The following is a 21,956-nucleotide window of genomic DNA, read 5'->3' on the forward strand; positions in this document are numbered from 1 at the left end:
AAACATTAATAACTGACCAAATGAGTAACACTTATCCAAAACATAATTTTAGCCAACTTAAATAGCCAAATACATACCAACATTTCCAGCAAAAGCAAGCCCAATCTCATGGCTATATCAAACCATAAAACATATCATCAACTCACTAGCCTATTCATGCCATATCCCAATTTACAAGCATCCAAAAATACCAACAAGTAGTCGATAGTGTGATGATGGTTCCCTATGATCCCAAATGTCCGAGCTAGCTTCGATAATCTATAAAACATGGAATAACACACAAAGTAAGCTTCAAAAGCTTAGTAAGCCATATACAAATAAAGTCAACACATGAATATTTACATATCAATTCAAATATGTTAAACTTAGCTAATCACATTCAAATTCACAAACCTCTCTCATTAAACATATATTCAATGTCTTACTCGAGTTCATCAAATATTTCCCCTTTTCAATACTCGTATGAATTTCGTACGTACCTGAGTCACTTAGCTCTTTCACATATTCTTTCTAAACTTGACTTTGCTTGTTGAACTGTTCGGAATCATTAAGGATACTCGAAAATCACATAAGCTCGTAAAATGCCATATCCTAGATATGGTCTTACATATTATCGCATATCGATGCCACTGTCCTAGACAGGGTTTTACACAAAATCGATTAATGATGCCAATGTCCCAGACATGGTCTTACACGTAATCTCAATACAATGCCAATGTCCCAAACATGGTCTTACATGTAATCACATCTCGATAACCTAATGTCATGACATTCGTATCCTATATTATTCCTAAGATTTGTACAGGACTTTCGGACATGGTAACTTTATCGATTCTTGTTCGTAATTGTTCGTTCAACATTTATAGCATTTCAATGATAAGTATACACATATAATTCAATTTAAAGGCATTCATTTGTATATGAACTTATCTCATAGTCGGAATAGAGGGACCGAATTGACTATTCGATAACTTTCGATTTCCCTCTATCTAAATCCGGTTTCTTTCGTTCTTGATCTATATATATTCAAAATTAATCTATTTAATCACCAACTCAATCAATTTCATCCACAAACACATATTTAAGCCAATTTACACTTTGGCCATAAACTTTCACATTTCTTACAATTTAGTCCCTATTTCATAAAAACACAATTTACAACTATTTCAATTAAACCCAAGCTAGCCGAATTTCTATAGGCTCCTTAACAGCCCAAATTTATCAATGTTTTATACATTTAACCACATATTTTCATCTTTTCACAAATTAACCCCTTTTATTGAATTTCACTAAAAATCACTTTACAAAACATGATAATCTATCAAAAATTCATATTTCATCATCAAATACCAAAGAACACAATAACTCATCAATGGCAACTCGCAAAATCTTTAAAATTTTCAAAAATTAAGACATGAGCTAGCTAATACTCAAAACAAAGATCACAAAAACATAAAAATCATCAAAAACCGAGCTAAAACCATACCTCAATCAAGTAAGGAGAGTGTCGAATGTTTGAGCCCTAAAATGACTTTCTTCTTCTCTAAATTCGGTGGATGAATGCATGAAAATGATGAACATTTTCTTTTGTTTTAATTGAAACATAAGTTAATAATTAATTTACTAATTTGACCTTGGTTTAAAACATTAATAAATCACATAATATAACGTCATTAATGTCCATTAACCTTATATTTATCAAATATATCAACAACATACATTAAACTCGTTATATTTATATTTAAATAAATTATTTTGATATTTTACCTCTAAAGTGTAGATTAGGTAGCAGGAAAAAGGAGTTGAATATGTGTTTTCTTACCAGAATTAGAAACTAATTAATTAAATAAAATTTCTGAGTTCTCATTTGAAATTTTTCCTGGCAGGCAAAAATAGAACGCGTTAATGAAAAGTAAAAAGAAAAGTTAATTCTACCAAACATCCCTAAACTATTATCTTTATTTTAAATTAATCCTTAAATTTTAAAACATTCTAATTACATTTCTAAACTATTGAGGTTATGTCAATTAGGTCTTTTGTAACTAAAATCGTTAATTTAACTATTAAATGATATGTCAAATCATATATGACATTATTTAAAATGAAAAAAATTAATATTGTAAAAATAGATATTTAAAAAGTATTAATTTTAAGGTTTTCAAAACTTTTACGGAAGTTATATCGCTCGCTCTTTCTTCCAATTTTACTTTATTTTTAGATTTTACTTTAAAAGTTATACGACAATGTTCTATTTATTTAAAATTTTCATTTTAAATTTAGTCACATAAGATTTAACGTGTCATTTAATGTTTAAATTATTTTTTTAATAATAAAAGATCCAATTTATATAACATTGATAACTTGCATATACTTAGAATATTTTAAAGTTTAAAGACCAATTTAGAATGAGAATCATAATATGGTTATGTTCGTGGAATTAACCCAAAAAGAAAATCACCAGATTAATATGTTCAAACAGAAGAAAAGTAAGAAAAAAAAATCTGAAATATTATTATTGCCAAATGAAGGTTCCGGTGAATTTACGGGACCTTTTATTAAAAAAAAAGAACAAAGTTAATTGACTAAATTCACCATTTTGTTGTTATCTAAACACCAAAATATGGTGACTTTACAAATGAAATAAATATGTAACATGATATATAACTTTATTGCCATATTTTATTTAAAAAACTTTATTATCACTTTCTTTAAAAATGAAATAAAAAATGGGTCAATAAATTATTCTTTAATAAATGATCGTAAAAGTATTTCGGATGTTTTTGTATTTGAAGATAGTTTGTATTTTGTTCTCTCTATTAAAAAGTAGTAAATTAGTCACTGTATGTTAAATTAAAGAGTAAATTGGTCCCAATATATTAGTATGAGATACACATGACACACCACGTGTGATTATCTAGTTATTCTGTCAGCCACATCAGTTTTTAATAGTACAACTTGATGAAATTTTTAATAGAAAGAACCAATTCGCTTTTTGATTTAACATACAATAACTAATTTGTTCATTTTTTAAGAAAAGATAACAATATGCAATTTGACTAATATTATAAGAACCTCTATGGTATTTTTACCTAGAACTGTTCATGGGCCGAGCTACCCACCCATGCCCAAAGATCCACTCGAAATTTGGGAGGGTTTGGGTAAATATATTAAGTCAAAAAAATAGACTTGGGTAAAAAATTAGGCCTATTTAAAATACGGGTCGGGCTCAAGCTTGAACATTCAAAGTTCAAGTCCGGTTCGGCTTGTTTTAAGTTTCTAATACTTAATATTATGTTATTTTTATATATTTTGTAATTAAGAATACATTAAAAAATTAACCTATGCTAAATATATAATACTACTCTACTATAAATATTAAAATAATATTAAATGACTATATATAAAATTTTTATAAATAAAAATGTATAAAATTATTAAATATTAAAATAAAATAAAATAAATATATTTTTAAAAATAAAAATAATATGAGTAAACTTAAAATGAACTTGAATTAATCTTTTATAAATATAGATAAATTTAAATAAAATTTTAAATTTAAATTTCAAAAATAAACTTAAATAAATATAAAATATATTAATATTATACCGCCGACCAAAACCTCAAATTTCACATCATAGTTAAGATAATAAATAAATAGTGGAAAATGGAGAAGTCAAACAAGAAAATTGAAAGAAACAAAAGAGCCTAGCGTTTTTGCCTGTGGTGTCCTTATTGGACGATGGTTTCTTAGAGTCAGCTTAACATGAACAAAGACTTCCCAACAGTATCCTAAAAACCCAACCGCCTCATATTTTGACGTAAACTTCAAGTTCAAACTTTGAAACAAACCTCAGCTTCCTCAAAACTTCTCTTTTTCTGGTATCAATTTCTCTTCCCTTTATTCTTCATTGCACTTCTCAACTTTTTTTTATTTTATATATTCTTTCTCTTTCCTTTCAACCAAACACTCCCCAAGGTTCTTCCACAAAATAAAACTAAAAAAGATCCATCAAGATTTCAGGTTTGTAACCTATTATATATTGATACTTTGTTTGTTTACATGCGTGGGATGTTTACTTGTTTGCTTTGGGACTGCCTAGTTTCAGCTTTCTTTTTTCCCCCTTTGTTACGTATATATGTATGTATGTATATGATAATATGTTTTGAAGTTTGATATTTTCTTTGTTCTTTTTAGTTTTGTTTGTATGTTATTCTTTTGTGATGGCTGATGCATTGACAATTTCTTTTAATTTATGCTTCCTTCTTTGACTTTTTCATTGCCTTGAATGATATTTTTGACTGAATCATTTGTTTTGTTATTAAGAAAATAACAGAGTTTTGATTGAAATTTCTTAATCTTTCTTCTTTTCTTTTCTTTTTTTTAATTACACGACAAAGTGCTATTTTAGACAAAAATGAAGAAATGGTTGGGAGGTGTCCTAATGGGGTCTTTCATTGTGATCTTGATTTTAAGATATAATGTGATGTTCAAGAACCCTTTTTCGAACAACACTCTTCGACAACGTATCTTCGTAAATACGACTGATCCGCGACTTAAATGGGTACAACAACCTACCGTTTCTCCGGTAGTTCAAAGTCCCGAAGCTGTTAATCAAGTCGTTGTTGCGGACGAGCTGGTTTCGGGATTGTTTCTTGATAGGAATTTCTCTAGTGAAGTTCAAAGTTCTTTATTTACATGGAATGAAATGAAGCATATAGTTAACTACAGCAAAGGATTACCGAATGCGTTAGAAGCCGTTCGAGAAGCTCGAATCGCGTGGGACAATCTTATGGATATCGTTGCGAAGAAGCAACAAATCGAGGTGAATGAAAGTTCAGTTGATAATAAAGGGAAACAATGTCCCTATTTCTTAAGTAAAATGGATACTAAAGATTTTGGAGATAAAGGTTATAAGTTAAGAATCCCATGTGGTCTAATTCAAGGCTCTGCAATCACTATCATCGGCATTCCGAATGGTCTTTCCGGAAGTTTCAGGATTGATTTAACAGGGGAATCAGTTCCAGAGGAGCCAAACCCTCCTATTGTTTTGCATTACAATGTTCGTCTCCAAGGCGATAAGGTCACCGAGGATCCCGTAATTGTTCAAAACACATGGACTACAGCTCAAGATTGGGGTGAAGAAGAGCGGTGCCCCTCTAGAAACAATAAGAAAGGTACTTTGCTTGCTCTTTGACAAAGTTATGAATCATGGATACATATGTTTATTATTTTTTGCATGATATGCAGTGGATGATTTGAAACAATGCAGTGAAAAGGTCGGGAAACTCGATAACAGAACTAGAAGCAAGCCTTACTTTCCATTCAAGTTAGGGTATTTATCCGTTATGACACTTCGGGTTGGAGAAGAAGGATTTCATATGACCGTCGATGGAAAACAAATAACATCGTTCGCATACCGTGAAGTACTTTTCCCAACACTTAATTTTCCATCTTTTTTAGCAATTTTCTAACTTTTTATGATGATCTTATAGGGTTTAGAACCATGGCTTGTGAATGAAGTAAGGATATTTGGGGATATGAACTTAACATCAGTGTTAGCCAGTGGTTTACCTACATCTGAGGACTTGGAACATATTGATGACTTGGATGCTTTAAGAACGGTTCCGCTCCCACTACACCGTCCGTTAGACCTATTTATTGGTGTCTTTTCGACGGCAAACAACTTCAAACGCCGAATGGCAGTTCGAAGGACTTGGATGCAATACCCTGCAGTAAAGTCTGGAACAGTCGCAGCCCGGTTTTTCGTCGGTCTAGTACGTTCCTATTTGGTGAATTTGTTGCCATTTTAAACATGAAATGCATACTAAATGTTTGATTAAATAACACTGCAGCATAAGAACCAGATAGTGAATGAGGAACTTTGGAGTGAGATAAAGACCTATGGTGACATTCAATTGATGCCTTTTGTTGATTATTATGGTCTTATTACATGGAAGACTATTGCAATCTGCATTTTTGGGGTAAGTTTTTGAGTCTTAAAACATTAAAACCCCTTTTTTTATTATTGAATTTTGCTTAAATTTGTGTTTGTTTTAATAGACAGAGGCTGTTTCAGCCAAGTATGTGATGAAAACGGACGATGATGCCTTTGTTCGAGTGGATGAAGTGTTGGGTACTATAAGTAAAGAAAATGTGAAGCATGGGCTGCTTTATGGTCTTATAAACTATGATGCTCAACCTCATAGGAATGCTGACAGTAAATGGTACATCAGTCCTGAGGTAATTTTGGAGGACTAGTAGCATTGCGATGCATATGAAGTGTTTGATTAAATGTCTCTAAACTGCTCTTGTGTTTTGCGTATATGAAGGAATATCCGGAAAAGACTTACCCTCCTTGGGCACATGGCCCTGGTTATGTGGTCTCAAATGACATAGCTAAAGTTGTATATACAAAGCACAAAGAAGGATCTTTACGAGTAAGTCCCTTCCAAATTTGATAAACATTTATAAACCTTAGATATTAAGGAGGCTTAAATCACCTTTTTTACGTTTGAACTTAGTAACTATTCTTATATTGGAGTTTGAATTTTTTTGTTTAACCCTAAACTTGGAAATTACTCTCACATTAGAGACTGAATATTTTTTTTGTCCAAGTTGGTCCTTGACATTTCCTTAAGAGCCCTAAAATTCAAAACCCAACATGGAAACAATTATCAATTCAGGACTAACTTGGACAATGAAAAGTTCAAGCTTTAATTTGAAAACAATTATCAAATTTAGGACTTAACTTGGATAAAACAAAATTTTAAGCCTCAAAAAGTGATTTAACCCTATTAAAAACCAAAGTGGACTGCAAGTTGGATAAGGAATTTCTAACTATATCGAAATGATCATAAATCATATGATTCCAGTAACTTGGGTATTGCTTGACATGCAAAACAGATGTTTAAGCTGGAGGATGTGGCAATGGGGATATGGATAGCAGAGATGAAAAAGGAAGGTTTCAAAGTGTATTACAAGGATGAAAATAGGGTGTACAATGAAGGGTGCAATGATGGTTTTGTTGTAGCTCATTACCAAAGCCCCAGGGAGATGCTTTGCCTATGGCAAAAGTTGCAGGCAGAGGGCGTTGCTAAATGCTGCAATTGATAAGCTAAGGCTTAGTGAACCGGATTTAGGAAGCAAGTACATATATTCAATTTTTACAAGTTTTTTAGGTAAAAGTACTATAGAGAACCTTGTACTAAGAGTTAGATTATATTTTACCACCTCAATTTAAAAAAGGGTCAAATTAGTCCCTCTACGATAGATTAGAGACAAAATTGATCATTCTGTTAAAAATTGGTCTATATATGTCAGAATGAGGTACACTTGACACACCACGTGTAACTATTTGGTTATTCTATTAGTAACGCTAATTTTTAATATTAGTAATAGATTAGATTTTTACTAGAAAGAACCAATTTTTTTAATCTAATGTATAGGGATTAATTTACTCATTTTTGAATAAAGAGAATAAAATACAATCTAACTCTTAGTACAAAGGTCTTCATGATATTTTTACTATTTTTTTATGTATTCAAAACGGTATTATATCCTAGTAACCATAGTTTTCCTATTAATTTTTTAGCTTAAACATGATTGTAGAAATCATTAAAGTAGATGATATTTTGAAGGAGAGAGATTGTATAGCACATTCATATATAACAATTTTTTCTTCTTGAAGATTATATTTATGGGCATCATCATTGGCCTAAAATGGTGAAACCAATGATTATAAATATGCAAGTGCTTAACAACATTTTAGAAAAAGAAATAATTCTTTGACACATTAACGTACATTTTAATAAGAATAAAATATTTAGACTAACAATGACATTATAAAAACTGATGTATGATTTTTAAATTTGAACCTAATATAGGAATTAAAACTAAATTTTAATTGTTATTATATAATCTTGAAAAGAAGTAAAATATTGTTTCTTATGTATATATTATCAGTTTAATTGAATGAAGTATTTAAACTAATCATGATATTATAAAAGTTGAGCTACCAAATTTTGGACATGTATATGATATCTATAAGAGACACGTAAGTACCAAATATAAGCACAAAAATACCCATTACAATTACCAACCCTATACCAACCATTTCACCATTGAATTTCTGATAACTCCCAGAAATCTTCAAGTAACATAAGCATGGCAGTGTGACTGATGCATTGATGCTCAAAAATGCACCCACCAGCGACATGAGGGAACCAAAAAAGGGGACCGCCAGAGCCACCAACACCGTGCTCATCACCACGCTGGTGCCGACGATGTGGCGGAACAACCGCTTGTTGAAGTGATATGGAAACCAGGCTTCAGTGGCGTTGATTATTGGTGTAACCATTAATGCATATTTGGATATGGGATTCACCAATGTGGTGTAAATTGCAATTCTTGAGCTCAGCTTGTTTGTTGGAAGGTTCAAAGTTATCTGTGATTGAACTTCTGATCCAAACATCAAGTAGCCCAAAATTGCCATTGATGCATAACATAAGGTGCCCAACACAAAGCACACAATCAGCACCTGAAAAAAAAAATCCGAAAATAAGTATGGTCTTCCATATATAGAAAAAATTGAGCATAGCCATGTTGAACACATGCTCATAATCCAACACTCAGCTCCGGATCCATGTAAGATAATAAAAAGAATAAACTTTATTTATAGTTATTCAACTATGTTTTTTTTTTATCATCTAATTATTAAAAATTACAATATGATCACTCAACTTTAAAATTTTTATCTTTTTTGGTCACTAGGGGCAAATAAAGGGGCAGGCAAGCCCTTGGGCCGTGGAAATTGAAAAATTGCAATTCTATATGAATGATCAAATTATAAATTAATATAGAGAAAATTATGTTTTTCCCCAAAAAAAGATATTTTATTTGGTCTCTTCAAAAATAATGAAATAATAAATTAATACATAATAAAATCTATATTTGATATCTTAAAATTTTATAATTTAATTTTGGCCACCTTAAAAAAATTTTAGATTCACCATTGTTGGTTATCCAACTATATTAGATTTTTGGATATTCCCATTGTACCTTAGCTAGTTGGTCAATTAAAAAATAAAAATAAATTAAATAATTAAATTACCATTTTTAACTTTTGAAGTATAAAAAAAATAGTTAAGTAACCTCTTCTATAGTTTACCCTTAAAAAAAGGGAAAGTGAGTACTTACATTGGAGAACTGATGCCTTTTGTGCATTGAACTGTAGAGGGTAGGGAAAACTGGATGTGCACAATAACAAAAGGCAAATAAGCTGACAGCAGTTGGGATTCCATCCCAATTTATGAATTCACCCCTTTGTTGAAACCCAATTCCATCAAACACACCAATCCATAAAACTGAACCAATGATGAACAAAGAAGCTAAAACCCCAGTGGCTGAGATGTAAGAAAGGAGGCTCAAATTATCCAACCAAACAGTTGGCAAAATTATGAGTGCTACAATTATGATGAACCCTTGTTTCCCACCAATTGTAAGCCCTCCAAACTCAAAGTACTCCACATTGGGTAGTAAATTTTGCAAGTTATCTCCTTCGAGAATAAGAAACCCTGTGGCAACTAAGTAGAGCTCCATGTGCATTAAAACTGAGACTATTACTTTCCCTTTCCTCCCAAATGCTTGATAGCCTATGTCGGGATATGTTTTAATGTTGGGATCCCAATCCATGCATCTTTGAATCAATAAACCTGAATAGAATGTTGCAGTGGCAATGGTGAAAAGGAGAATTAAACTTATCCATCCTCCTGATGCTAGAGCATATGGGGTTGATAATATTCCAATTCCTGGCATATACATACAAAACACTATGAAAAAAAAAACAAAAAGGAAAATTGTGATTGACTGATGACAACAAGAAAAAAGAAAAGAAATTATACCTGTTAAAGCATTGAGTCCATTGAAACAAGTCTTGGAAAAAGAGGTGGTGCCTATGAAATTTACATCATCACTATCAGATGCCTCTAAATCCTTTAATTTGCTTTGGTTCTGGTCAAGAAGCAAAGGTACATTGAGATCAAGTGATGATGATCCTCCATTTTTATGCTCAATTCCCATTATTTCGCAGATTATAAAACAAAGAAGAAGAACAAAGGGGTTGTTTACTTCAACTTGCTTGGGAGCAACTGAGAAGTTTCATATAATTTATAGATGCTGGAACTTCCTCAAAGCCACGCCGTTTGCTGTATTTTTTGCTACAATTTGAATGGACCATTAATTGTACACGTTTCCATGAAGGAGTGACAAATCATTGTCGGTTTGAAAAAAGATCACTCACGTTTACGTTTACGTTCCTTAGCTAGACTATAGGAGGCGCGTAAAATATATTAAAAACATTATACATGTGGAAATAAAATATACTAAATTACACAGATAATCATTTAATTATAAAATTTTTCATTTTAGGCACAAAAATAAAAAGTTTGTAATTTTAGTATACATGTTACATAGTTCAGTTATTTTAATCATTCCTGTTAAAAGCACAAATGGTAAATTAATGTGGTAGTTAAAAAATCTATATAATAACAAATTTAGTTTTCAACTTTTACATATTATATTGATTTAGTCATAATTTAAAAAAAATTAACCCTTAACTTATTTTTTAACAAATTTAACCCTCAACTTTTATATAAATATATTTTTTAATTTTTAATTTTATTTTTAAAATATTTATGTATTATATATATTTCTTTGAATCCTTTAGAATTAGAATCAAATTGAGAACATTTGACCCTCAACTTTTACATATATATTTTTTATTTTATATATTTTTAAATTTATTCTTGTATTTTTAAATATTTATGTATTTTATATATTTCTTTGAATCTTTTAGCATTAGAATCAAATTGAGAACATTTGTGAATTTTGAGGGTTAATTTTTAAAATTATGACTAAATCAATACAATATATAAAATTTGATGGCTAAATTTGTTATTATATTGATTTTTCATTGTCTTGTCGACTTGTCATTTGTGATTTTAATGGAGTGACCAAAATGACTGAACTATGTAACGTATGTGCTTAAATTGTAAACTTTTTATTATGGGTGCCTAAAGTGAAATTTTTTATAGTTGGGTGACTATTTGTGTAGCCTACACTTAAAAATAACATCCAATAAAAAATAAAATGTATGATTTGAAATTAATTAATAATAACATATGAAATATATATAATATTAAAATAAAAAAATAGAGATTGTAAGTAAAACAAAATTTAAACACATGTACACATTAAATTAAAATTACTAAACGAATACAATTATGCTGCCATCAATTCTAAGTTGATGTCGAGTTAACTTGTGACAACATTTGGCATGCCCCAAATTTTTGGATTTTTAAGTGTGCATGTTTGTTAAATAATTTGATATGGTGTATTGGTTTAGTGCCTTGGAAGTGTGCTTTGGGTCCTTCGTTTTGAGTTTTTCTATTAATTTTGGCTTATGTTAAGTTTGAGCCTTAGGGCTTAAATTATTTTCTTTTTTGGGTTATGATAATGATGAGTCTAGTAGTCCAATGGTTTAGTATTTGTTTATTCCTTAGTTTTAAGTTTGTACCTCCTTGTGTGCAAGAGGAATTTTTTTTGTTGTTGTTGTGATCTATTCTTGGGAGGTAGAATTCAATTTGAATTCCTTTAGCAGTTGTTTAGGATGTGGATAAGTTAGTTTGGGTATTTCCATTTATTTTTGTTTTATTTTTATTTTTACAAAATTTTGGGAAAAACTCTAAATCTTCTCTTTCATTCTAACCATCCAACCACTTTGTGCACGTTACTTTTATTCTTTGTTTTGTTTCTTCACTTCTTCTTTTCCACTTTTTCTTTACTTTGTTTCCTTCCCTTTTCTTGGTTCTTCTTCGATTTGCTTCATCCTTACTCTTGATTTCTATCCATCGTTCATATGCGAGTGTCGGGGCACTGCTAATTTTCTAAGTAAGTAAGTTCGGGGTAAGTAATCCTGATTTGTTTGGTGTTAAAGGATGAGGTTGCGTTGGCTTTTGTTATGATATAGTGTGTTGTGGAAATTGTTAATTTTCATAGCGTTATCTTTCTGAATAGGAGAAGGAAGAGCGGTGTTAGGCAAACCTCCAGCGAGTTAATCTCGTGAACGGCTTAGGTTGTTGTTATTGTGTGGTAAGAGTTCGTAAATTGGAGTTTTGGGATTGTTTTTCCTTAGGGAAGTGAAATTTTTGTATAAGGTTGGGATTGTTGATCGTTGTGTTTTGATAAATGTTTATAGGTTCGTGAGTTCCTTTTGAGTGGTTGATCAATTTATAAATCAGGAGTGTGAAAACGACCCAAAAACTCATTTGAAACTCGATTAAATCGTGAAACAAGGGCTATTTTCGAAACTGCCTAACGCCACATAGCCGTGTGTTAGACTGTATGGTAGGTCGTGTGCCAGGTCATGTGGAGCACACAATCATGTGAAATCTTATAGCCCATGTGAAGCATACTACTGTGTGAAACTTTGCAAACCGTGTAGGTAGGCCGTGTTGACCACATGGGCTAGGGTTTTGAGCCGTGTGGGCCATTTTGGCCAATTTTTAAGCCTGACCAAGGGCCATTTGAAGGACTCATATTTGGGTTTGTAGACATCGTATGAGACCGAAAAAGCGTAAGTTTTAGTACGTAATTACATATGGATAAGTTTAAATGGTATATTAAGTAGGACAAGTTGAAAATAAACTATAAAGTATATGTTATGTTACAATCTATATGATATACGTCTGTAGGTATGCCATGTGATATGTGATATATGATATATGTATGTATGTTTTAGGGTTATGATATGCATATGTTTGGGGGTGGGTTATGATGTGATGGAGGAAGTGTTATATGATAGGTATACTGTGATTGTGGCAGCTAGACCACAAATTTGTGTATGGTAGCTCAGCTGCAAATATATGAGTGACACACGGCTACAAGTTGGTGTGATTGGATGGATGGACACTTGTAGTCCTATATGATGTGATTGGTGGGTCGGAGATGGTGTGTAGCGACTGGGGTAGGACATGATATGATATGACATGATAAGATTTGCTATGTTATGATTCAATATAACATGATATGCTACGATTAAATATGATATGATATATTAAGATATGATTCGTATAAAATCTGATATGATAAGAAATATTATGATATATACTATGAGGCGATCTGATATATATATGTATGCTTGTACTAAGATTATGGGTCAAAACAAACATCGAGCTTAGAGCTCATAATTTCTTTGCTTTTTTTCAAGTAATCCTTCGACCTAGGAATGGACGGCCACTCTGGAGCTCAAGTTTCATGTTTTTGGTTAAGCACCATGGAATTTTATCTGTTTATTATAGACATTTTCGACATTTTCGACTTTTTTGGGTTTTTTTATTTGTTTTTGGACATTTTAATTTTTGTTTATTACGATGGGACTATTTTGGGTATATATCACACAAAAGCTTTTATTATTTAAGGACGTTAAACTTATGATAACTAAAAATGAATCTTGGTTTATAAACGATACATTATAAGGTTTTCTGCTGCAAAACTAAATGGAATTCTCTAAAATGTTTTAGCAAATAAATGTTTCAAGTAAATTGGTTTTAATCTTTGTAATACAATTAAGCTACGATTTCAAAAAATTACTATGTTTTTTCAAAGATTTATTCTAATTGAATTTTTTTTCCGTTGAAATTGGTTTTCATCAAAACTAAACATTTGTTTCTTTTGCTTGTACAATGTAATCTCCATGATCCGACTATAACGTCTAGGTCGGGTATGGGGTGTTACAACATCTCAATCAACAATATTATTAATATATATAATTGATGGAGGTAATAAAATATGTATAATAAAATTAAAATATATAAAATATTAAAATAAAACTTTAATTGAATGTTAAATTGAATATTTTTCTAATCCAATTGGCATGGATTCAAATCTCATTATATACATATTTTTATTATTTTTTTAAAAGTAAAAAACTTAAAGTATCCTCAAATGAGTAGCAAATTTTTTTTATTTGATAAGGGCTGAAAGTAATATGTTTTAACCACATTCTTAACGCGTTTTGAGTGATTATCCAATGTTAATTGTGAATTTTATGCTCCTAATAATTTAAATTCATGTTTTAATGCTTAATAGAGCACTTGGAGAAAAATGAGAGAAAAACGAGCGGAAATCGAAACGTCGAAGCAAGCTGAAGGAGCCACACAGGCTACACTTTTTCACATGGCTGTGTGAACCACACGGTGTGGTAGGCCATGTCGATATCACAAGATTGCGCACTGAAAAATAGAAAATCACAATTTTAGGTTTTTTGGGCATTCTAAGACGTATATATGACAAAAGTAAGAAGACAAGAGAGAATTGTCAGAGAATATTCAAGAAAACGACTCGAAAAACACCATTAAAGCTGACTTTGAAGCATATTTCCATCAAGATTAAAGATTCCTAGTTGATTTCTTAAGAAGTTATCATAAGTTTCTTTTATTCTTTTGGTTATATTGTATCTTGGATTTTTCACTTTTCAAGCATGAACTAATTTTCTAAATACCTAGGGGAGATGAACCTTACGATGAATTCTGTCGTTTGATTTCTATTTTATGCAATAAATATTTAATTTATTTGTTTTTAATTATGTGTGTTTAATTCTTGGCTTGATATTTCTAGAGTATTAATCCGTGTTCGATGTGCTTAATTCGGTGGTCGAATAAATCCTATTTAAGATTAGATGTTGCGTAATAGGGGTTTTAATTATAAAGAAATTTCAATTAATCCACCTAGAGTCGATTGTTCTTATGCTCAAAAGATATATTAGTATAATTTAGGGATTTCTACATATCAAGGTGCTATGTAAAGAAATTGAGTAATTTAGATTGATAGTGAAAGATGAAATCTAGGTGGATTCTTACCTGGGTATTGTTTCGTTTCTTAGTTGTTATTTGATTATTTTCGTATTTTTTCTTTTTCGTGTTTGTTAGTTAATTAAATTAGTTAATTTTAGTTTTAATAGATCATCTGAATTATTCAGTTAAATAATAGAAATATGATAATTATTAGTACTTGTAGTCCTCGTGAGAATGATATCTTTGCTTACCATAACTATACTATTACTTGATAGGTGCACTTATCTTGTCAAATTCTTAATTAGTTTCATGATCATCAAGTTTTTGGCACTGTTGCCTAGGAGTAGAATATTAGGAAAACTTAATTTCTAATAAGCCATTTTTTATTTTAATTTTAATACTTTTTTTGTAATTTATATTTTACATTTTGGTTTTCTTTTGTTTGATTCTTACAGGTTCCCTTGGTTTATGATTAGAGGCAACCCATTGGAATCATTACTTTTTATAATGAAATTGAAAAGGCTGCTCGCAGAAATTAGAAAAAGGCTAGAGAAGCAAGGTCAAAAAAAAAATTTCATAGATGATCAAGAGCAATAGGACATTATTGTGGAGATGGATATTAACCCTGGTAATCTACAACTTTTTGCACATCCTGCTCCTTGGACTATGTATGAAATACTAAGTCCACTCTAATTGGGGTTGAATCAAGTATTGTTAGACCGATTGTTGTTGCAAATAATTTTAAGATTAAGTCGAACACAATTCAGATGGTGCAGCAATATGTTCAGTTTGATGGGTTGAAAGATTTAGATCCGAATGTTCGTTTACCTAATTTTTTGGAGATTTTCGACACATTTAAGATCAATGGCATTATTGATGATCCTATACTCTTACGGTTTTACCCATTCTTTTTAAGAAACAAGGCAAAATAGTGGTTGAATTCATTTCCACGTGGTTCCATCACTACTTGGCCTCAGGTGACTGGAAATTTTTGTTGAAGTACTTTTCATCGGCCAAAACAGCTAAGTTGAGGAATGACATCTCTTCTTTTGCTCAACTTTAGCTTGAAACATTGTATGGTGCATGGGAAAGATTTAAGGATCTTCTGAGAAGGTGTCCTCATCATGGTTTACCTTTGTGGTTACAAGTTCAAACTTTTTAAAATAGTTTGAATCCCTCGACTAGGCAAATGATTGATGCAGTAGCTGATGGAATATTGAATAATAAAACACCTAAGATAGCCTAAGAATTTATCAAAGAGATGGCACTGAATAACTATTAGTGGCACGTTATGAGAACAAAGCCTGCAAAGCCAATGATGTTTTAATATAAATTCAATTGCTATATTGTCGAGTCAGGTTGAAACTCTTAATAAAAATATTGATGGTTTGAGTTTCAGTAAACAAGTGAATCCAGTAATGCAATGTGATGCTACTGGAGTGAGGATGATAAATCTGGAATGTTTGTTACAAGTCTAACATGGAGCATGAACAAGTCGACCTTATGGGTAATAATTTTAGACCTCTGAGTAACCCTTATAACAATAATTATAACCTAGGATGGAGGAATCGTCCAATTTTTTCTTGGGGAGCTCAAGGGAATCAAATATCATAATCCCCTCCAAGTTTCCAACAACCTTATCAACAAAAAAAGAAGTCGAATCTTGAAAAGATGTTGACTAAATTTATTTCAGTGTTGTAAACTAGATTCTAGAATATAAAACAACTTTGAGAAATCAGTAGACATCTATTCAGGGTCTCAAGAATTAGATTAGCTAGCTTGCTAAATTGGTTTCGGAGAAACAACAAGGCAGTTTACCTAATAACACTGAAACCAACTACAACACCCTAAACCCGGCCTAGACGTTATGGCCGAATCTGGTGCGTCACATCAAACCATTTTTCCAATTTGATCTTTCCGATGAAAATCATTACTGAATCTAAATTCCTTTATTATTATTAAACTAAAGTTCTCATCAAAACATTTACCAATTTGATTGCTTTTGGTATATTACCTCATTTAAAATCGCGGAAGCATTTTGAAAACTTTGTTGTTGGAAGCTCGCGTTCCTTAGAAAAATCATGCCATTTTGAAATCTTGAGTTTTCCTAGACTAGCAGTTTAGTATAAGAAATCACAATCCAAATTAAAACTTAAAACCCACCAACAGCCTTATTACATAAATTAAAAACCCAAAACGAAATCTAATTACAATTAAAAAAAATAGAAATAGTAGTGTGGCCATCTCCAAGTCCCTCGCAGCTCCAAACTATCTAAGCTTAGGGATTACCTGCATAGTTAGAAACGGGGTGAGTTTACGAAAACTTAGTGTGTAATCCCAATAACAAATAAACAGTGAATAACATAGTATCAGTACAATCTTGGCCAAAGCCTTATTCAGTAACAGTACAGTCTGGGCTTTAGCCCTTAAACAATAGCAATATGGGCCTAAGCCTTATTCAGTAACAGTACAGTCTGGGCCTTAGCCCTTAAACAATAGCAATATGGGCTTAAGCCCAAATTCAGTCTCGACATATACTGGGCCGAAGCCTTTTTATAAATCATATCACCGGGTCAAGCCTTTATCAGAAGCAGTATAGCCCACAGTGCCCATTTCAATATCACATGAAATACCAATGAATGTATGCAAGCCCATTTGGGAGACTACTCAACCCGCCATCCGCTACTCTCCACCCATACCAACCAAGCTCTCCATGTGGGAATAACTCAACCCACCCAACCAAACTCTCCATTGGCAAAGATAGCTACTTTATCATATAACCGAGGCCTAGCCTCTTTTAATAACTAGGTAAAGCCCTTTTGATAAACCGGGTAAAGCCCTTTTGTGGAACCAGGGCATAGCCCTTTTAGCACTTCTTCCATTTATAAAACCCAACCCATGCAACATGTCATGTATGCAGAATGTCATGCCCATTTTTGAATCAAACAATCACGGTCAATTCATTCATATCACCAACATATATTCGCAATCAAATCCGTCAACCACACAGTCCAAGTCAGTCACTTGCCCACAAGGGCAAAACAGTTATTTTTCATATTATAAGGGTGATTCCGTAATTTTACTAAATATCATGGGTTTTCCATGTTCATTAACAATTATTAATATTTTCGAGTCTTTACACAATGATTTTTAACCCAATTTATCAAATTCAGCCTTTTGGGCCCAAAACCCCTAATGGGCCCTACGAATGCCGATTTAGCCCACTAAGCCTGCTTAATCCAAATTTTACAACAGTACTAACCGTGTTAAAATGCAACTTTTCCAAATTCCATTTTCTGTCACTTTTACCCAAATGGGTCTGAAAGCCCATTAGGCCCAATTCTAGCCCATTGAGGTCCAACTTACCATCGTGCACCAAATTGCGCTATTACCTGCTCCATCAATCCAAACACCGATTATATCGTATCTATCGCATCTTTAACCAAAGGCAAAATCACAAGTTCCCGAAATGCCAGAATTTTAGCATTTTGGCTTTTCGGCGAATATTAATCTAAGCTACTGCGAGGGTTATTACACACCTGCTATGGGTTGAAGTTGAAACGTTTCCAAAATCAATCACCTACGATAACCACCACTATTAGCACACTCAAACTTAACTAATCCAATATCAATATATGTAAATCCTAAGCACATCAGTCATACGGAACATAAGGGCATATTCGTCATTTTACCATACAGGGGTATTACGGTCACTTGACCCTATAGGGGCTTTACGGTCTTTTTACCTATTAGGGGTATTTTAGTCATTTCATCCTACAAGGGTGTTTTGGTAAATCTACAAACCAAGGGTATTTCAGTAATTTTGTAAACCAATTGTATTTCTATAATTTTTAGAAAGTTAAGGGTATTTTTGTAATTTTGTAAATCAGGGGTATTTTGGTAATTTAACAAATTGAGGGTATTTCGGTAATTTCACAAACCAGTGGTATTTTGGTAATTTTACAAACTAGGGGTATTTTGGTAATTCTACCCTATAGGGGTATTTTAGTAATTTCACAATCGAGGGTAAAACGGTAATTCGTAACTTGAGGGTAAAACGATAATTCCATAAATCGAGAGTAAAACAGTAATTCTATAAACCGAGGGTAAAACGATAATTTTGTAAATCAATGGTAAAACGATAATTTCGTAAATCGAGGGTAAAACAGTAATTCTATAAATTGAGGGTAAAACGGTAATTCTGTAAATCGAGGGTAAAATGATAATTTTGTAAATAGAGGGTAAAATAGTAATTCTATAAATCGAGGGTAAAACGATAATTCTATAAATCAAGGGTAAAACGGTAATTCTGTAAATCGAGGGTAAAACGGTAATTCTGTAAATCGAGGGTACTTTGGTAATTTTGCAAGTCGAGGGCATTTCAATAATTGGTAAACTAAAGTGTTCTAAACAGGGATAACAATACGAATGGGCCTAAAACCCATTCTCGGCCCAAACGAGCCCACACGTTCGTGTGGCCCTTTTAGCCCAAATCTAGCCATAGATATGAGATTTACCTAGCCTAGTCCAATATTTACTACACAATCAAACAACTTATCCAATTGGGCCCGTAGGCCCCTTTCGACCCATCGTGGCCCAAAGTAGTCATCCTACAGCTAGAGTAGTGAGAAATACACACCTGATAGGCGACTGGAGTTAATCCACGCTCCGAGCACTCTTAGCCGACGCCCAACCCAAACGAGCACGCCATAAAGCGAAAGGGATCAGCCAAGAAAGGTACCTTTACTCTCCTCATGGTTCTCTCTATTTAAAGCCGACCAGATCCACTCTTATGTTAGCTTCCGATGTGGGATCCTCCAACATCGAGTTTAAATTCAACGCCAACTCTTGCCGTTCCCTGTTAGCAAAATAAATGCTCTTTGATTGCCATAAGTTTCGAACCCTGGACCTCCTTGCCAACTTTATGACGCCACCTTGCCACTTCACCACAGGCTCTTTTTGTGTCATATTTTATCCCTAATTAATTATAAGGTCTAAAGGCCAAAGTCCAAGTTCCCTTAAAAAACCAAAATAAATTGCAAGAGCCAAGGCTTGAACCCAGGCTCCCATACAACTTTAATTACGCCACAACCACTAGACCACATGCTTCCTTGTGTCATTTATTTAACACAAAAATTTAAAAGGCCCTCATCCAAACATCCAGGTTTTTTTTTTCACTTAATACCAAAATTTTTGCTAAAGCCCAAGTTTGAACCCAAGATTTCTCCGACACTTCTCAGGGCTATTAACCACCAAAGTAGACATTTAATTGTGCCATTTCATTGCACAATTAAATACCTATATACAACCTCCTTACAGACCCACACTCTAGGCCCAATACTTCTAGGCCCAAATTCAGGGTGTTACACCAACCCAAAAGAGCAAGTTCACACAATCCCTATTTGAAGTGTGGAAGGGCTAGTCGATCCTGAAAAGAAGCTGAATCTAGAAGTTGTAGAGAAAAACAATAGGGTTAAAGAAAGAAAGAAAGAGCATAAGTTGGTGGTCAGAGAATATAAACCACGAATACCATATTCGACAGTAATAAAGAAAGACTGCATGAACGAACAATATGGTAAATTTCTTAAACTTTTGAAAAAAATGCATTTTAATATAACTTTTGTTGAATCTTTTTCGCAGATGTGAATGTATACAAAATTTTTAAAGGAGTTGTTAATAAATAAAAGGAAGTTAGACAACATGTCAACTGTGGAACTCAATGAGGATTTCTTGGTCACTCTCCAAAACAAACTACCCACCAAGCTTAAAGATCCAAGGAGTTTTACTATTCCTTATTTCATTGGTAGTTTAAATGTTGAAAAAGCTTCGGTTGATTTGGGTGCTAGTACAAATATAATGCCTTATAAAATATTCAAACAACTTGATCTCGGGGAACCAAAACCCACTAGGATGTGTATTCAATTAGCTGACATATCAATTAAGTATCCCAAGGGTATTATTGAGGATGTGCTTGTTAAAATAGATAAATTAATATTCCCTGTTGAATTTCTTATACTAGACATGGATAAGGATATTAAGGTACTCATGATTTTAGGTCGACCTTTTTTAGCCACTGTTAGAACTATTATTGATGCGGGTAATGGTAAGCTTGTGCTAAGGGTAGGAGATGAAGAGGTTACTCTTTAAGCACATGATGTTGTGAGAGTTTCTAGTGAGTGAGATGATACTCGTTATTCTATTGATTTTATTAATCATGTGGCTCAACATTCTATACAATAAATTACGCATGAAGACGTGTTAGAACTGTGTCCTATTAAGGTGATAGAACTCAAGGGACATGTGAAGAGAGAATGATGCAGTTTGTTGAACTAGATGAAAGGTGAAAAAAGGCTTATGAGAACCCAAGAATGTATAAAGAAGTAACAAAGCAACGCCATGGTGTGCATGTAACATCCATAACTCATACTCTTCGCCGAATTAAGGTTACAGTGTATTACCGTACAATCCAAAACAATCAGTAACAAATAGCATCAAGTTGCCTATTTCATTAACAGAATCAGAGTAATATGTACATTTATGGGCCTTAAAACAAGCCTACGAGGCCTTAAAATTAGCTTAGGAACAATTAGGGACCAATTTGAAACAAATCAGAAAGTTCAAGGAAAAATTGAAAATTTTCAAAACAGGGGTCACACAGCCGTGTGACACAGCCCAGACCGTATGGTTCCAGACATGGCCATGTGACGAACCGTGTACCCTTTGAAATAATTTCACACGGCCGTGTCACAAATCATGTGCTAGCCCGTGTAGCATTCGAAATACCCTCACACAGTCGTGTCGCAGGCCATGTGCTAGACCATGTCCAATTCGATGTTAGGTCACACGGCCGTGTCGTGGGCCTTGTGCCAACCCTTATAAAAACTGCACCTGACAAGTTCAGGGCACACGCCCATGTTGGTCGCCCATATATGACACACGGCTGTGTGACAACCTGTGTCCCAGGCTGTGTGTAACCAAAAATGACCAAAATCATGCTATCTCATTTTTTTTTTTTACAATTGCATAGGAACCCAGACCAAGGCATACCAATAACCAACACATATCTAGAAGAATTTCATATATTCATTTACCCTATTACATCTAAT

At 32.8% G+C, this 21,956-nt stretch overlaps 2 protein-coding genes, 1 long non-coding RNA gene and 1 other non-coding gene across 7 annotated transcripts; 1 reads left to right on the forward strand and 3 right to left on the reverse strand.

The window, feature by feature from the left end:
* Window positions 1–3,725: 3,725 nt before the first annotated feature.
* Window positions 3,726–7,506, forward strand: LOC108455052 (beta-1,3-galactosyltransferase GALT1-like). 2 transcript variants are annotated; one of them, XM_053018507.1, is made up of 8 exons: window positions 3,726–4,021; window positions 4,475–5,175; window positions 5,249–5,424; window positions 5,494–5,775; window positions 5,854–5,982; window positions 6,062–6,241; window positions 6,331–6,438; window positions 6,905–7,506. In XM_053018507.1, exons 2-8 carry the CDS (start codon window positions 4,485–4,487, stop codon window positions 7,109–7,111), a joined length of 1,773 nt encoding a protein of 590 aa, XP_052874467.1. In that variant the 5' UTR covers window positions 3,726–4,021; window positions 4,475–4,484; the 3' UTR covers window positions 7,112–7,506. The 2 variants fall into 2 exon arrangements, with proteins under 2 accessions (XP_052874467.1, XP_052874466.1); XM_053018506.1 differs by having other exon boundaries at window positions 3,727–4,021; window positions 4,399–5,175.
* Window positions 7,507–7,978: 472 nt separating this feature from the next.
* Window positions 7,979–10,201, reverse strand: LOC108456297 (amino acid transporter AVT1I-like). 3 transcript variants are annotated; one of them, XM_053018509.1, is made up of 3 exons: window positions 9,901–10,201; window positions 9,197–9,711; window positions 7,979–8,537 (listed from the first exon to the last, which is right to left on the reverse strand). In XM_053018509.1, the coding sequence occupies exons 1-3, from the start codon at window positions 10,076–10,078 to the stop codon at window positions 8,013–8,015; spliced, it is 1,218 nt and encodes a 405-aa protein (XP_052874469.1). In that variant the 5' UTR covers window positions 10,079–10,201; the 3' UTR covers window positions 7,979–8,012. The 3 variants fall into 3 exon arrangements, with proteins under 3 accessions (XP_052874469.1, XP_017610383.1, XP_052874468.1); XM_017754894.2 differs by having other exon boundaries at window positions 9,197–9,807; XM_053018508.1 differs by having other exon boundaries at window positions 9,197–10,201.
* A 5,673-nt stretch (window positions 10,202–15,874) lies between these two features.
* LOC128280965 (small nucleolar RNA R71) lies at window positions 15,875–15,981 on the reverse strand. Its single transcript, XR_008271182.1, has one exon. It is a non-coding gene; the product is annotated as a small nucleolar RNA R71 (small nucleolar RNA).
* A 935-nt stretch (window positions 15,982–16,916) lies between these two features.
* On the reverse strand, window positions 16,917–19,592 carry LOC128280610 (uncharacterized). Its single transcript, XR_008270701.1, has 2 exons — window positions 19,490–19,592; window positions 16,917–17,139 (listed from the first exon to the last, which is right to left on the reverse strand). It is a non-coding gene; the product is annotated as an uncharacterized LOC128280610 (long non-coding RNA).
* Window positions 19,593–21,956: the final 2,364 nt, after the last annotated feature.

This window comes from Gossypium arboreum, chromosome 9, assembly GCF_025698485.1.
Source record: "Gossypium arboreum isolate Shixiya-1 chromosome 9, ASM2569848v2, whole genome shotgun sequence".
In the NCBI taxonomy this organism is placed as follows: domain Eukaryota; kingdom Viridiplantae; phylum Streptophyta; class Magnoliopsida; order Malvales; family Malvaceae; genus Gossypium; species Gossypium arboreum.